The sequence below is a fragment of the Adiantum capillus-veneris genome, chromosome 3, assembly GCF_014529385.1.
Source record: "Adiantum capillus-veneris isolate H3 chromosome 3, ASM1452938v2, whole genome shotgun sequence".
Taxonomy (NCBI): Eukaryota; Viridiplantae; Streptophyta; class Polypodiopsida; order Polypodiales; family Pteridaceae; genus Adiantum; species Adiantum capillus-veneris.
Window position 1 is genome coordinate 58988203 of NC_140933.1, and position 18520 is coordinate 59006722.

At 42.0% G+C, this 18520-nt stretch overlaps 1 protein-coding gene across 1 annotated transcript; it reads left to right on the forward strand.

Annotated features, from left to right (window-relative positions):
- The first annotated feature begins 13652 nt into the window (after window positions 1-13652).
- On the forward strand, window positions 13653-17477 carry LOC147460979 (pentatricopeptide repeat-containing protein At4g18520, chloroplastic-like). Its single transcript, XM_086508645.1, has one exon. The coding sequence runs from the start codon at window positions 14293-14295 to the stop codon at window positions 16801-16803; it is 2511 nt and encodes an 836-aa protein (XP_086364771.1). The 5' UTR covers window positions 13653-14292; the 3' UTR covers window positions 16804-17477.
- The last annotated feature ends 1043 nt before the right edge of the window (window positions 17478-18520 follow it).

Genomic DNA, 18520 nt, shown 5'->3' on the forward strand with positions numbered 1-18520 from the left:
ACTTGTCCCAAGGCTACCCCTGTTGCTTGTAATGGCTCCTGCTTGTGATTGGCTAGGCCTGAAGGGGTCCAATGAGCTTCAAGCATGAGCTACAAGGGGGGGTCGACCCAAGCAAGCTAGGGGGTTGCTTAGGGGGTATACTCACCCACACACACTCACAAACACTCTCATTGTGTGCTATGCAAAGTGCAAGAGCTCCATCTCCTTCTCAAAGCTCCTTGAGAAGTTGAGAGCCTACACCAACTCTCTTGGCTATGGAATGCAAATCCAACCAAGAGCTATGCTTCAATGCTTAAGCTTTCCATCTTCTTCTTCTCCATTACTATGCTATTATGTATGCTAGCAACAAGAGTATGATAAGTGAGGAACTAATTCTTTCTCTTATGAAATGTTTCTTCTTCCTCCTCCCTACCCTCATTCCCTGCTAGCTCTCTCCACCTTCGAAGGTGTTTGAGGTCTTGGGATTGAGGCTTGGGATAGTTAATGCTTTCTACAAGTGCATGTTATGCTTATTGCAAGTAGATTAATTACTTAATGCAAGTAGATTAATTGTATTGCAAGGTAGATTAATTATTGCTTTAAGCACAAGTTGATGCATAAAAGTATACATCTTCATGCACTCAAATGATTTAGGGAACACAAAGATTAATGATGTTCACAAGTTCTTGATTGTTTTCAAGCTAAGATTGATTGTTGAAATTATGCAAAAGCTTGGTGTGTGAACCTTCCATCTCCATATTGCCAAGGAGGTCTCAAGGAACACAAAGATTGTATTGTACCACGTCTCTCTTAATGAGAGAATCTATAATACAAATGCCTTTTGGAGGGGGGACCGGCTCCACATAAATCCGGTCCTCAACTGTTGTCATATTCTCTACACTCTCTCTCTTGTAAAAGTATTGTTCATGCCTAGTTAATTAAGTGTTATGATAGAGTTGCTACTACCAATTAAGTTCACCCTCTATGCTCTCAAAATTGCTCACTCTAATTCTCTTAATTCCGCTATTCTCTAAGTTCATAGGCCATTCCCATTACATTGGTATCAGAGCATTTGGTTTCTATTTTCTTGCTTAAGAAGAGGGGTCCTTAAGTAGCCTATAAATGGTTGATGTTGTTAATTATAATAGGGTAAGTGGAACTGGGATCTAATATCGGTTTTGTTAAGCCCACTATGTGGGGGATGGTGCACACCTCGGGAGATTTGGACCTAATAATGGAGTCTTTTTAGACTTGCCTACGGCTTTACCATTATTGAGCCATAAGAAGTCCGAAAGGAGCTAGCCCTTGGCAATTCTGCTATGTTAGACCTACTCCTCTACTCTCTATAATTAACCACTTTGAGCAGTGGGTGTAGATACTTAAGAGCCGATTTTCAAAGGCTAAGAGGATTGGCAACTAAGGTTTTGAATTGCCAAAGCATACACTAAGTACATACATAAAGTCTGTTAACATGGCTGACAATAATCAAGAGAGTAGAATGAACATTGATAACTTTGATTTTGCACATGAAAGTGCTAATGATGATGCTCCCATGTTTATCAAATGTCTTGTTTCGAAGCTGCAACAAGCTATGGGAAACCCATTCCTACAAGGTGAAGTTTTCCAACAACTTCATAGTTATGGGATTCTCCAAACTCCCCCAAAAGAGAGAGCACCTGAGAAGTCTCTTCATGAGATTTCCAAGAGAGGGCTCTCTACGGTGAGAGAAGAGGAGAACCCATACGAAGTGCTTAAATGTTTACTAGCGGGCTTACCTCCATCCAAGAAGAAAGATAAAGTCTCTAGTTTAGATCCTTCACCAAGAGGAGGAGAAGGAAGTGAGTCTTCCAATACTTCCAAAGATATGGCTCCAAGAAGACGGCAGCCTCAACGATCTCCAACTTCCCCCAAGAGGGAAAGATCACTGCAAAGTCCTCCTCCTTGTTATCACAAAAGGGAAGAGAGGTACCAAATAAAGGAAAAGGAGAGAAAGAGGTCACCCTCTTCTCCATCTTCATCAACTTCCTCATATTCCAATGAAGGTAGCGGCTCTTCTCTCAAAGAGCCCAAGAGGAAAGGCCATCGCAAGTTCTATCCTGTATGCAGAAGGTCCAAGAAGCTAAAGAAGTTCAAAGAGGGAGGGAAGAACACCACTTTCCTTGCCTATGCTGGCACCTTTGGTGCTATGGACAAGGTCTTGGCCTTCATCCAACAGCTTGATGCGGCCTTTGGTGATGAGGGCTTCATAGAGTCCTCTAAACTGCGTCAAGTATCTAAGCATTACCAAAGTTCCGCTCGACAATGGTGGGATAGCCTACAAGCCCAAAGAAAAGCTCCAAAGACATGGAAGGCTTTAAGAGCCTCCATCATAAAACAGTTTCTGGCAAGCAACGCTCAAGAAAATGTCCTCACAGAATGGCAAAACTTGAAACTCTCTCCCTACGAGTCTATCCAAAAGTATGTAGATAAGTTTTGGGATTTATTTCTCAAAGCCACTATCTACAAAAAGATAGACTTTGGGGAGCAAGAATTAAATGAGCCTAGAGGGAGGACTAATGCTCAAACTTCCTCCAAAGGCAACTCTAGCAACACCGATAACAAAGTTAAGGAGAAAGGAGTCTATAAAGGTAAGAATAAACTCTCTGCAATAGAGCTAGAGTGTTATCGTAAGGATAACAAATTCTACTAGTGTGGACAACAAGGGCATGTCTATCGTGCTTGTCCCCAAAGAAATGCACGCAACGAGCCACCTTGAGTTTCTATGTTGGAAACTCCGAAAGAGGATGCTTATAGAAAAAGGCTTTTGTTTTTCCTATGCTAGAAGATATGTACATACATGTTTATGAGTCGGGTAGTATCCTATCCCTTGTAAATATGCATGCTTTCACAAGTTAATGAAAATTTATATTTTCATATATATGATTTGTGTTAGAAAGTCTATAAATGATTCAACCTATAAAAATATTATTAAATTAAAAAAAAACGGGAATCAAGGGGAATTAGAATTGTCTAAATTCCTAAATGGATTCCAAAATGTTTTTAATGATGATACCCCCATGATCTATCTCCACAATGAGGGGACAATGGCCATACAATGGAGCTTTTACCATGAAGCTCACTACCTAATAAGCCTCCTTATTGATCTTTACAAGATCCACAAGAGGAGTTCGAAAAGGCAATAACATGGACTGGTAAGTTTCGAGAGAGATTCAATAATTAGGTCACATTATCTCTAAAGGTGGTATTTCTATGGATCCACAAAAAGTAGAGGTAATAAAAGATGGCCTAATCCAAGGAATCTACATGAGTTGCAAAGCTCTAAGGGTATGAGTGCATACTAGAGATGCTTCATAAGAAAAATCCATGCTTATAGCAGGTCCAATACATGACTTAACAAAAAAGAACGTTAAGTATACATGGACCGCAAAGAGAGAAAAATATTTCTAAAAAGTTTAAAGAGAAACTTATTTCTCAACTTATGGGATCTCTCAAAGCTATTTGAGGTCCAATGTAATGCCTGGATGATTGCCTTTGAGCAAAACTTTGCTTCAAGAAGGGAATACCATAGCATACGAGATTCAAAGACTCAACTCCAATGAGCGAATGTTGGTCATATACAAAAGGACCTATGAGCTGTTTTAAATGCTCTAGACACATGGAAGTACTTCTTGCGGACTCCATTCATGATGCAAACCAAGCTCTCGGACAATCAAATGAGGTAGGAAAATTTCTTTTTGCAATTTAAATTCTACTTTGCTCACATTGCTGGCAAGCACAATCATGTAGCCGATGCACTTTCCCAATGGCCAAGGGTAGATAGGATATCAATAGCAACTTACAATGAGCTATGTTTTATAATAGTTAAATATGCTTCTAACCCAGGCTTTAGGGATATGATAATAGCCTTAAAAATGGAAGAAAAAGAACCACTCACGTAAAAGGATGGTTATCTTCCATACCTCAATAGGCTATATCTTCCTTACTTCCCATGCTCCTTCCATATGCGGGGCAAAGAGAAATTCGAATTTACTCTGCTAGGAGTAAAAGCATACTTGTATTGGCTTACCAAGAAACAATAACATACAAGAGAATGTTTCAAAATGTATGGTATACCAAAAGATGAAGTATGAAAAAAGGACCATGGCTTGCCAACATCCAATTGTGTCGAATAGAAATCCTACTATGACCACTAATTTTAGTCTCTATCAGAATTAGAGTAATCCTCTTATGTCGGCCTACTATTCCAACGGATGGCCAAAAGCAAAGTTACAAAACTAATGATCCTTGATCTACTAAAAGCTTGTGATTCAAAGTAGATCAATGCTCAAAATGAGAGAAGTACTTATCTTAACAACAGTATGTCTCTAATAACGTGAACATACTTCTAAGGAGAAACTACCTTTCGAGGCTAAAGACGGAAGATCCAAAAGTCCCTTGTAGCTTAAGATACATGGGAAGATCTTCATTGCAAAGGAGTATAGCCAAGATAAAAAAGAATCTTTTTACAAGATTAAACAGGCTATATCCATTTATTAGCTAGGCAAAAGAGGCTCCTGCCGTTAGGCACAAAAGAGCCTTATCCTTTTTTCTTTTTTTTTAAAAGGTTGGGTCTTACTAAACTTTCCCAAGGCTTATCTAAGGAAAATTACACACAAATGAAGACCCGCCATAGATCGAGGATGAAGCAGAGGAGCTCCAACCCAAGTTCATCCTTCAACAAGAAGACAAGGTATTAAGAAATGGTAAGATTACTGACAGTATCTTATTTAATTATCCTTTCAAAGATGCTAAATGCATGCAAAGAACATGGCTTAAGGATAATATGAACCTTGTTAATGATTCTTACAATGACACAAAAGAGTAAGCAAATGTAAAAGAAATGCATTTTAAATGATCAATGTTTTTGTCTTATAAGACTCTCTTTTTATGTTTTGTGCACAAATTTTAAAGTATGCATACTTAGGATCATGTTTGTGGTGACTACGTCTCCCAAACACCAAGTAGAACTTGTCACTCTACTTTGGAAGTATGATATGGACTAAAAAGAGCAGACATCCTTGCGGCAGACAATGTCTCTCAAGCACCAAGTGGGTTAGTCATCCACTCTGGAATGATGTCGTAGGGTAAAAATGGATCCTCTATCCGCTAAGACCAATGGACTAATGGGTGAGACTTTACCATCTCTACCTCATAGTCGAGGACGACTATGATTTCAAGAGAGAGGTAATGTCATAAAAATTAATATCTATCCAACCCAAATGATTTTCTCATATTAAACTGATCACTTAATGTGGGAGAATACACGGGAACAAGGGTTAAGATATAGACATGTGCTTATAGATCTATCTCAACACGGGGCCAATGGTTAAGGGGCCCAAATGAGAGATGGTCTATAAAAGAGCAAGGCTAACCAATGGAGCATAAGACCTTAGGGTTAGCTTCATTGAAGACCTCCAATAATGTGTGTAAAAGTACTTTGACCTTAGGCAAGCTAGGGATGAGCTTGAGGTGGGAACCCGGCCTAAGCTCGAGGTGCTTGTCCTGCTTGAGGTGCTTGTCGTGCTTGAGGTGCTTGACATGCTTGAGGTGCTTGATTAAGATGCTTGAGGTGCTTGACTGGCTCCATGCTTGAGGTGCTTGACTTGCTACATGATTAAGGTGCTTGAGGTGCCTTGAGATGCTTGTGGGAACACCCCCTAGTTCAAGTGCTTTGTCATGCTTGATGACTAAGGGGCTTGCTCATCCAAAGTCAAAAAGATCCCTACAAGGAGGGGGGCGAGCCTACAAAGGGGGGGGATGAGAGAGAACACACACACACACACACACACTCACAAGGGAAAGCCCAGCTTGAAGAGGCAGCAAGGACACTTGTCAAGTTCCTCCTCATGTTGCCCTCATGGTGTGCCTGAAGCCTATTGGTTGGCCACCCAAGGGGTCGAATGATAATTTAGGATATTTAATTAATTGATTTTGCATTTATCAAGTCCTCTCTCTCAAAGGGGAAAGGGGGACACTTGTCCCAAGGCTACCCCTGTTGCTTGTAATGGCTCCTGCTTGTGATTGGCTAGGCCTGAAGGGGTCCAATGAGCTTCAAGCATGAGCTACAAGGGGGGGTCGACCCAAGCAAGCTAGGGGGTTGCTTAGGGGGTATACTCACCCACACACACTCACAAACACTCTCATTGTGTGCTATGCAAAGTGCAAGAGCTCCATCTCCTTCTCAAAGCTCCTTGAGAAGTTGAGAGCCTACACCAACTCTCTTGGCTATGGAATGCAAATCCAACCAAGAGCTATGCTTCAATGCTTAAGCTTTCCATCTTCTTCTTCTCCATTACTATGCTATTATGTATGCTAGCAACAAGAGTATGATAAGTGAGGAACTAATTCTTTCTCTTATGAAATGTTTCTTCTTCCTCCTCCCTACCCTCATTCCCTGCTAGCTCTCTCCACCTTCGAAGGTGTTTGAGGTCTTGGGATTGAGGCTTGGGATAGTTAATGCTTTCTACAAGTGCATGTTATGCTTATTGCAAGTAGATTAATTACTTAATGCAAGTAGATTAATTGTATTGCAAGGTAGATTAATTATTGCTTTAAGCACAAGTTGATGCATAAAAGTGCACTCAAATGATTTAGGGAACACAAAGATTAATGATGTTCACAAGTTCTTGATTGTTTTCAAGCTAAGATTGATTGTTGAAATTATGCAAAAGCTTGGTGTGTGAACCTTCCATCTCCATATTGCCAAGGAGGTCTCAAGGAACACAAAGATTGTATTGTACCACGTCTCTCTTAATGAGAGAATCTATAATACAAATGCCTTTTGGAGGGGGGACCGGCTCCACATAAATCCGGTCCTCAACTGTTGTCATATTCTCTACACTCTCTCTCTTGTAAAAGTATTGTTCATGCCTAGTTAATTAAGTGTTATGATAGAGTTGCTACTACCAATTAAGTTCACCCTCTATGCTCTCAAAATTGCTCACTCTAATTCTCTTAATTCCGCTATTCTCTAAGTTCATAAGCCATTCCCATTACACGTACAATCACAAAAATGTTAGGTTCTTATAATATTGAAATCAATTAAGCATTTAGATAATAAGATACAATGATATGCATGCAAAAAAGAAACAAAAAATAGTATGAAATCGATGTAGTGATGAGGAGAATTCTAACAATAGAAATGAGCCGCAAGCACTTGCACCACCTAAACCCATTGCGAAGATGTTTCCTACACAAACCTATTTCCAAGTAGATAGACACCAAGGGAGGTAACTAATCATAAAATAAAAGTACGTTGTTGAAGTGATGAGGAGCACTCCGTTCCAACAATAGAAATGTGCCTCAAGCTGCCTCACCTAAAACCTCCACGAGGATGCTCCCTATCCAAAGCTGTTTCCAAGCAGATAGACACCCAAAGGAGGTAGCTCATCGTCAAACATAAGTACGCTAGTTTCGAGATGCCGGTGTGGTGATGAGGAGACATCAATTTAAACAATAGAAATGAGCCCCAAATACTTGCACCAACATACCCTCTATAAGGATGCTTGCTACCCAAACCTGTTTCTAGGCAAATATCAGTAGGAGGAGATAACTAATCGTAAAATACAAGTACGCTAGTGTAGTGACGAGGAGCGCTCCATTCCAACAATATAACTGAGCCCCATGCACTTGCACCACCTAAACCCTCCACATGGATGCTCCCTACCCAAACTTGTTTCCAAGAAGAAAGATAGCCAGGGGAGGTAACTATCGTGGATGCTCTTATTGAAAAAAAAGTACGTGAAAAAGTTACTTGATAAAGCCCAAGGATAAACCTTAAGGTTTGGCCATTGAGGGTGCCAAAGTGGGTGTCTGGGAGGATGGGACATTGTTTATATAGGCCTCACCAAATGTGGTGCCTCTATGGAGGGAATGTTGGGCCTGCCGGGCTATCAATGGGGTGTTAATGACATGAGTTATTACCACTGCAATTCAAGTGAAGACGTGAATGAAATACCTATCAACATTTTTGCATTGGTGGTGCACCTAATCTTGCCCACTATGATCAAAATAGTCATTAACACCATTTTGGAGAGTTTGAGATATTAGAGTCAGTTTTGGAATCACTAATGTCTTGAATATTTGTCCATATGGACAAATCTCAAACTTTTTTTGAGGTCAAATCCTCCCACAAGGTAGTACTTGGAAAGCTCTTTCTGGACGTGCTCTCAAAACTTTGGCTAGGATCTGGACATGTGGTCAAGTCTTAAGCTTGTTTTCGAGTTGGAATTGGGAAATTCCCAAATTCACTAACATGGTGTTCATTGGTTCTCTATGGAATTTGTGCCCTCATGTATGTAGTAGCATAGAGAAGATTGTGGTGGCTAGAACGCCCTCCAATATGAGCTCTATTGGTAGTAAGAAGAGAAGCCCCCCCCCCCGCCCATTGCTACCTTAGCCATCTCTGCATTGTCCTTTGCACAGTCTCTTGTCCAATAGACAATTATATCGGCATATAACTATATGCTTGTGAGATTTGGAGATGGAGACCACCTTAGTTCTACTAAAGTATCCATGTATAACTATCAAGTAGCTTATATTTTTCATTTAAAATGAATTGGGGGGGTCCTATTAGCGCTTCTCGTGCAAAAATAGTTTTAATTGATCTAGCTTGTTGTTTAGAGGAGCCTTTTGGACCTTGTTTTAGGACACTGGTAAAATGTTCTTGACTTTCGCTACTTGACTTGAAAATAATGGACTTCTCTTCCTATCCTCTTTACATACTTTCTCTATTTTAGAAAAATAGAGTACTTACTCTTGCAGATTCTCTCACCCCTTTCTCGCCTCAAGCCCTCCACCTTTACTCCCTTACCCACATATGCCTCACCTTCTTTGCCTGGCCTTCACCATTGCATGCCTATCGCAATGATTCTGTGCCCATCTTTGTGTCTTTGCATGCCTCTGGACGACACACATATACAGAGAGTGTGCACACAATGTATCTGCCTCTTTGCGTGCCTATGCTCGAGATAGACATACACAGACACAACACCTGTCCTCGAGTCGGTAGGATGTGCGAGCAACGATAGCAAAAGGAGAGAGAAGATAGAGAGGGAGATTTTATTATCGTCCTCGGAGGTCAAATATGACCTACGGGACCAAAGTTACATGTGATGTAGTATGTGTGTGGCTAAAGAATGATTCTCAGTGCTCCAAAATTGTGGTGATGAGAGTCGCAATGGAGAGACCACATTGTGGCTGGGAGAGGAAAGTGTGTGGGTCTAAGTCATGGCTAAAACTATGAGGGAAGCAAGTTTGGATGTGACCAAAAGCTGATCACTCTAGATATATATATATATATATATAGAACACCCCCCCCCCCCCCGCCTCCCCTCATGACCAAAGGGCACGAGGTTTTAAATGAAGAGGGAACCGTGGGATCTACGACAAAGAACTAAGCGCACACACAAGGTCTGCTCTGTTATGGAATGGATTTTGAGAAGTTGGATTCTAACAATTATGGTCGTGTGTGCGTGATGTAGCAGGTCAAGGTAGCTGATTCTTGGGCAAGTGGCTGACAGCAGATAGCAGAACATGGAATAAGTCAATAAGAATTTAGTTATTTCAATAAAGTCTATCCCCAAAGTGGAATGTAAATAGCCTCATTTATGAGCTTTCCCTTTTTGGAAATAATATAAATACAACTCACTCTAGGCATGGGGGGATGATTGCACCCAATACTCTCTCTCTCTCTCTCTCTCTCTCTCTCTCTCTCTCTCTCTCTCTCTCTCTCTCTCTCTCGCTCTCTCTCTCTGTGCACGGCATCCTCGATCTAGAGGGGCATGCGTACAAGTATGAAGTGTGTCTCGCCATCACGACTACTCGGTTTTGCGCACGATGGAGGATGTTCGCGAAGATACGCTTCAGATCAATTATGAAGACGAACTTCAACACGGTATTCACAAGCCAAGCTCTTTGAAGACAACCACTCACTACAAGGTGATTTCTTATGCACATGATGCTGAAAAAGAGATCAATTTGATCACACATATGTTGCAAGTTAATCCACCGCGGCACCAACCACCTCCTTTCAACAATTTCTCATGCTTCAACACAATCGCAGGTATAACCCCAATAATTATCAGACACCACATACTCACCATTTTGTACCTTCACGTGCTTTGAGTGCTCCATGTAATACACCACCTCCATGCACTATCTTTAATTCTTGTCCACGCCGCACTACATTTGGACAAACACCTCATAATTTTATTGCACCTCCCACAAACAATCATCCTCGCATAGTGTGTCATCAGTTACACAAAATTGGCCATGTCATGGCCAATTGCCCTCTCAATCGCCAACATCCCAATCAAGTGGCTCAGCTGAATGCTCTTGACACGAATACAAAAAGTAGGCCAGTAGACGATGAGCCACCCTCACCCCTTCACTCTTATATGTTTGCTCACATTCAAGCGGTGTATCTTAATCATCTTTTTGTTGCTGAAATTCAATCTTTTGATGCTATGATTCCTTCTTATGAAACAGATATGGATTGTTTACATGCCTGGTCTGATTTGGTTGCCAATAATTACTTGCCTGTCGGTGACTATTCTTTTGCAAATGGTTTTGTCTTTTATTGTCAAAAGCTTTGTGTCACTGCACACTTTAGAGAACTTGCTATTCACGAAATGCATGCACCAAAGGATATGGTTCGCAGTGGTATTCAAAGCACACTATCTGCTTGCACTGACTATTTCTTTTGGCCTGACATGAAGCACGATGTTGCACAATTTGTCTCACACTGCATTGTTTGTCAACGTGTCAAGCGACACCATGGTAAAACTCATGGCCTTCTTATGCCCCTACATATTCCAACGGGCCCTTGGGAAGAGATTTCTATGGATTTTATCATCGGTTTTCCACTCACCTCTTCACACAATGATATGATATGGACTGTTGTAGATAGGTTTAGTAAACAAGCATATTTTCTTCCCTGTAAAAAGACTCTCACTGCACCTCAAACTGCCAAAATGTTTCTGAATCTCATTTTTCCTCACCATGGTTTTCCTAAAGTACTAATTTTTGATTGTGATGCTCGATTTTGCAATCATTTGGTATGCACTGTGCACTAATTTAGGATCCAAAATGGACTTCACATCTGATTTCCACCTTGAAAGTAATGGCCATACCAAAGCTACTAATAGTACTATCCTTGAACTCCTTAGGGTCTACACAATAGACAATGCAGCAAATTGGGACCAACATCTTACTCTCCTTCAATTTTCTTACAACAACACTCCCCACTCTGCCACTAACAAAGCTCCCTTCGAGATTGTCTATGGTAAGAAGTTGCCTATTCCTATGACCACCCTCACTAGTAATGTCCATGCCGCTAACACCCTTGCACAAGATCACGTTCACATTTTACAAGAAGTCACTACAACTATCCAAACAGCCCAAGCACGCTACACAACACAAGCCAACAAAAAGCGTAAGTTCATTGAGTTTAATTTAAATGATTATGTTTGGTTGCGTATTGAAAAGTGTCATTTGAAGAACATTGAAAAGCACCCCAAGGTCAAGTTAGCCCCTAGACTTTATTTTCATGTAAGTTTGTTGCACAAATTTAAAGGTACCCCACGTACTGCACCTGTTTTTTACGACCCACCCTTACTCGAAGATGATGAGAATTATTGCTTCCAGAATCAATTGTTGATCATGACTTCACTACTACACGCACCGGTACACAATTTTATAGATATCTTGTTAAATATAAGAATCACTCTATCAAAGAATGTCAATGGCTTCCTGCAACAGCAGCCACTTTAAGTCCCATGTACCAGCACTTGATTTCTGCATACCACAATCACCATAACGCATTTAGGCATGACGAGGCACCTTTAGGCAATGCATAGCATTAACTTTGGTGGAATGGTTTGATTGTTATTAAATGGAATGGAATGGTTTGATTGTTATTAAATGGAATGGAATACAATGACTAGACTTGATTGGTACATTGGTTGGTTTTTATGGACTTGATTCAAACACATGTTAGAGTTCCTACGCCTCTGATAGGCAGGTCTCTCCATTATGCAAATGATATAAAAATTATCTACATGTGTGTTAGAGTTCCTACGCCTAGTGAGGCAGGACTCTTTGTGATATTTACATGTGGAATTGGGCCACCACATATTACTTTGATATTGTTATGACTCACAATTGAGGTCAATTGCTTTTGTTACCACGGGGTATGTTATGGAATGGATTCTGTGAAGTTGGATTCTAACAATTATGGTCATGTGTGTGTGATGTAGCAGGCCAAGGTAGCTGAGTCGACGCAGGTGGCTGATAGTAGATAGCAACACATGGAATAAGTCAATAAGAATTTAGTTATTTCAATAATGTGTTTATCCCCAACGTGGAATGTAAATAGCCTCATTTATGACCTGTCCCTTTTTGGAAATAATATAAATACATGCATAGAGGAAGCTAGCTCACTCTAGGCATGGGGGGATGATTGCACCCAATACTGTGTGTGTGTGTGTGTGTGTGTGTGCATGGCATCCTCGATCTAGAGGGGCATGCGTACAAGTATGAAGTGTGTCTTGCCATCACGACTACCCGATTTTGCAATATGCTCGGCCGTCTGGTTTTACCCGACGCATCTGAGTTTACCTTTTTTGTCCCAGTTTATGTATGTCTGCCATGTACAAGTTTATTTAGCATGCATTTGTTTCCCACTATGGCCACCATAAACGCACCGGGAGAGTTGGATAGGCCACACGCCTTGCATGACGCCCACCTAGGGTCAAAATCTTGCACTTGCCAAATTTTTTGGGCCGCCCTCCAATTCCCTAGAGCTCAATTCTCTGCCGTAGATCCCACTACCCGTGACACTAAAGTAGTTCCCCCTTTTCGTGTCAGAGCCCACACCAACAAGGTGAAAATTCATTATGGACTACATAAGGCTATTGACAAGAATTTCCTAATAAAAAGATTCTTTGAGAAAAATAGAAAATGACATTGTTATTTTCAAACATGAGTGTCACAATACTTTAAAAAAAAAAAAAGTGAAACAATGAACTATTTACATTACAATATATTCTAAAGACATAAAAAATAAGGTTGACACAAAACTCAATGCCTTTCTTTAAAGATAAAAGTACACAAATGTCAATACCTCTAACGAAGCCCTATAAATAATAATTTAAAATTATCATTAGCTTGTCATGTGGCATTAGTCGACAAGCTTTTTCCAATGGTCCAGATTTGCACCGAAAAATCCACCCTTCACTAAGGCTGGGTTTAGATTGAACCGGCGGAAGAAACAAGCCTTCCTAAATGTGCCACCGCCTAGTGTGAACAGTGTGGAGGAGGAAAAGTGAAAAAGTGAAGGGGGTTGAGAGAGGCCATCAAATCTTCTCAAGGTTGGGGGGGGGGGGGGGGGGGGGGTTTTCAAAAGAAAAGTGGAAGGCCCGACGAAAGAGTGCCTCAACTCAAGCCAATCAAATTTTGCCATGACGTCCCTTTGCATTTTTCTTCCGCTGCCTAGTCTGAACCCACCCTAAGGAATCCGTATGTAGTCCCTCAACTATGGGCAATCAAATTTTGCCACGACGCCCCTTTGCATTTGTCTTACGCCGCCTAGTCTGAACCCACCCTAAGGAATCCGTATGTAGTCCAAAAACCCACTAATGATTCAGCTCCCTCGCCTCAGCGCCAACAGCCCCAAAAACCCACAAATGATTCAGCTCCCTCGCCTCAGCGCTAACAGCCCTTGAGAGAGAGAGAGAGAGAGAGAGAGAGAGAGAGGCCACGATCAGCATCTTGATGCTTCGCCCTCTTGCCCACTTGGCTCTTTGCATTTCCCCTTTGTTTGTGTGGAAGATTCACACTCGTTTTCCTGGGCACAATAGAGGCTTGCAAGTCACGATCACCATAGATTGGGCACAACAAAGCACAAACACCGCAGATGAAGAAGGTGGAGAACATGCAAGAGCTTATAGAATGGCAGGATAAACAAACGAAGCTCTGCTATGAAAAGAGATTACCGTCGAGCTCTGCAGTGGAAAGGGCCAACCAGCCACGGGAGTTGCCCATAAAAAAACATGAGGCGTGTAGCATTGCAGCTGGGAACCCACCCTCATAGCAGAAGAGAAGTGTGATGGGGGTTGCCCTTATGGAACGGCGTGTAAGAACCGCTGTTTTTGTACACACACACACACATACACACACACACACACACACACACATTCGTTTTCTCTCAGTACCACGGGCTTTGTGTTCACAGAGAACACCAAGAAAGCAGCAACAAACGCTTCACAAGCAAACATGGAGAGGAAGAGAACAAGTCTTTCTCTTGTGAGCTCACTTAAAGACTGTGCTAAGAGGAAGGATTTGTACCAAGGCACTGAGATACATGCTGATATTCGCGATAGTGGGTTACTTGAAAATAATGCATACTTAGGGAACATGTTGGTCAGTATGTATGTCAAGTGCGGTGCACCTGACAGGGCGCAACAAGTCTTTGATGAGCTTCCTGTGCGGGATGTTGTCTCTTGGAACACATTGATTGCAGGATATGCCCAACAGGGGCAGGGCCCGGAAGCTCTGGGCTGTTTTCAGCAGATGCGAAGCGAGGGCCTCTCTCCAGATGCAATCACCTACACGTGCATCTTGAAGGCATGTGGCTCTACACAAGATGCTGATATGGGCACAAAAATTCATGATGATATTATTAGCCAGGGGCTATTGCGAAAAAATGTCGTGCTTGGCACTGCCTTGGTCGATATGTATGCAAAATGTGGCGCACTTCAAAAAGCAGGAAAAGTGCTTGAGGAGCTTCCTATCCGGAACGCCGTCTCTTGGAATGCACTGATTGCAGGATATGTGCAAAAGGAGCAGGGCCAGAAAGCTCTAGGCTGTTTTGAACGGATGCAAAGCGAGGGCCTCTCTGCCGATGCAATTACCTACGCGTGCATCTTGAAGGCATGTGGCTCTACGCAAGATGCTGGTATGGGCATAAAAATTCACGCTGATATTGTTAGTCAGGGGAGGTTGAAAAAAGATGTCGTGCTTGGCACTGCCTTGGTTGACATGTATGGGAAATGTGGTTTACTTCAGAAAGCACAAAGAGTGCTTGAGGAGCTTCCTGTCCGAAACGTCGTCTCGTGGAATGCACTGATTGCAGGATATGCTCAGCAGGGGCAGGGCCAGGAAGCTCTGGACTGTTTTCAGCAGATGCGAAGCGAGGGCGTCTCTCCAAATGCAATCACCTACGCGTGCATCTTGAAGGCATGTGGCTCTATGCAAGATGCTGAGATGGGTGTAAAAATTCACGATGATATTGTTAGTCAGGGGTTGTTGCAAAAAAATATCGTGCTTGGCAATGCCTTGGTCGACATGTATGCCAAATGTGGTGCTCTTCAGAAAGCACAAAAAGTGCTTGAGGAGCTTCCTGTATCGGACATCGTCTCTTGGAATGCGTTGATTGCAGGATATGTGCAACAGGGGCAGGGCCGGGAAGCTCTGGGCTGTTTTCAGCGGATGCAAAGCGAGGGCCTTTTTCCAGATGCAATCACCTACATCTGCATGTTGAAATCATGTAGCTCTACGCAAGATGCTGATATGGGCACAAAAATTCATGATGATATTGTTAGTCAGGAGCTGTTGCAAAACAATGTTGTGCTTGGCAATGCCTTGGTCGATATGTATGCCAAATGTGGTGCACTTCAGAAAGCCCAAAAAGTTCTTGAGGAGCTTCCTGTCCGGAATGTGGACTCTTGGAATGCATTGATCACGGGATACGTGCAACAGGGGCAGTCCCAGGAAGCTCTAGACTGTTTTCAACGGATGCAAAGCGAAGGCCTCTCTCCAGATGCAATCACCTACGCGTGCATCTTGAAGGCGTGGGGCTCTACACAAGATGCTGACATGTGCATAAAAATTCACGATGATATTGTCAGTCAGGGGCTGTTGCAAAAAAATGTCGTGGTTGGCAACGCCTTGGTTGACATGTATGCCAAATGTGGTGTACTTCAGAGAGCACAAAGAGTGCTTGAGGAGCTTGGTGTCCGGGACGTCGTCTCTTGGAATGCACTGATTGCAGGATATGCCCAACAGTGGCAGGGCCAGGAAGCTGTGGGCTGTTTTCAGCAGATGCGAAGTGAGGGTCTCTGTCCAGATGCAATCACGTACGCCTGCATCTTGAAGGCATGTGGCTCTACGCAAGATGCTGATATGGGCACAAAAATTCACGCTGATATTGTTAGTCAGGGGATGTTGCAAAGAGATGTCGTGCTTGGTACTGCCTTGGTCGACATGTATGCGAAATGTGGTTTACTTCAAAAAGCACAAAGAGTGTTTGAGGAGATTTCTGTCCGGGATGTTGTCTCTTGGAATGCATTGATGGCAGGATATGTGCAACAGGGGCAGGGCCAGGAAGCTATAGGCTGCTTTCAGCTGATGCAAAGCCAGGGCCTCTCTCCAGATGCAATCACCTACGCGAACATCTTAAAGGCATGTGGATCTACACAAGATGCTGATATGGGCACAAAAATTCACGCTGATATTGTTATTAAGGAACTTTTGAATAAAGATGTCATGCTTGGCAACGCCTTGGTCGACATGTTTGCTAAATGTGGTGCACTTCAGAAAGCACAAAAAGTGCTTGAGGAGCTTCCTGTCCGGAATGTGGACTCTTGGAATGCACTAATTGCAGGATATTCTGAACAAGGGCAGGGCCAGGAAGCTCTGGGATGTTTTCACCGGATGCAAAGTGAGTGCATCTCTCCAAATTCAGTCACCTACAGTTTCATCTTGAAGACTATGCTTCCATTTTGAAGGCATGTGGCATTACGCAAGATGGTGACATTCATGATGAGATTCTTAAATCAAGCTAGAGGGAACCTATTTCTAAATGGTTGAATTTCCAATTTACAATGCCCGTCACCCAAGTGCTGCCCACATATGGATGAAGCAAACATCAAGGGGCAAGCAACCACACTAAGCCAGAAAGGTTAGAATAGGGAAAGCTAGTGTACGATGCATTTCTTTATATGATAGAAACGCCAAGAAGAATCAACTAGCTCAACATATTTGAAGACTAGCAATGTGATGTGATGCATTGATAAACTGGATTTTTCTTGCAAACTGGAGCATTTAGTCCCATTTTGAGGAAAGGGAATTTCACTTTGCAAGTCAAGGGAATTCGCATTGATGCTACGATGTTATGATACCTTAGGCTCCAACCATTGAAAGTAAACTGTTATCTTCCATTTCTGAACATACTCATTGTGAGATGGACAAGCCTAATGTTCAACATGAAATTTCCAATAAATGCTATGCTTCCATCAAAAATATCCTAGAGGTTTGCCTAATTTCAGGATGGACAACTTGGTACTGGATTCCTCGTCTAGCTAGGAAATCAGCATGGGTGAAAAGTAGCAAAGAAACAGATTTATCAGCCAAAGTACCCTTCACAACGGGGGAGGCCAAGCCAAGTCTTCGTGATGAAAGCACTAGTCCAAGGTAAATAAGTGACGGTGATGAACCTTGATGGGCTGAAGGCCAGTCAAAACAGGAAAACAACTCAACAGGGTCTACAAGTTGAAATTCAAGGTAAGTTACTCCACAAAGAGGCATGAAAATAGAGGCCAACATAGGTTGAGACCATCTCAAAAAATGCGACAACTATCTACAAACAAGGGAGATTGTGTAAGTGCTACTTCTATGACCTCTCACACAAGGCACAATGATAAAAACCAAGGCAATTGTGGCTACCAAAGGACCAAAGTTCACAAGGTAGAGTGTCTTAGTCCTAAAAGAAAAATACTTAGCTTCAAAGGACATGTGCAGTGCTGTGTAATCCCCAAGGTCCTTCGGTCTCAAGGCTACTTCAGATAAGTTCTACAAATCTATAATGACGCTAAAGAAAATATGGATGACAATTATAGAAAACCAATTCGGTCACACCAACAAGAGGAGGATTGCCGAAACTTTACCATATCCATGGTAGCAAAGCGAGAACCACAAATGAATAAAATGTTAATCGGTGGGATATAGCTGACTTAGACTACGAGAGGTTGTCAATCTTTTGGAAAACTCAATCATAAATCACTACTTTCAAGTGCCAATCTCTAGTGAGTGTTAGTCGTCAATACCAACCGCAAGCACATGTGCGCGTTTCATCAATATAAGTGCTTCAAATGGATCGAAACTTGCTAGGATGGTTTCAACTCTCAAAATCATGCTTGCTTTTAGGCCTATTTTTAGTAGGTTTATTTTGACATCTAATACACTCAATAGCTTCCTCTAGGAAGCTCTATCCTCTCCTATGCTCGGAATTTCAAATAGATGCATAAATCAAGAAAAACGAGCAAAAACAAGAAGATGACCATGTCAAAAACGCATTAGCTTTGTGAGAGACTTACATTGAATTGAAGAGCTTTTACATGGGATTACAATGCTAGCCACGGATTCCCAACTGCACTTCACATGAAGAACAAGAGGGTAGATAGAGTAAATCTTTATACTTTGTCAATAATGGTCAAAATTTGGT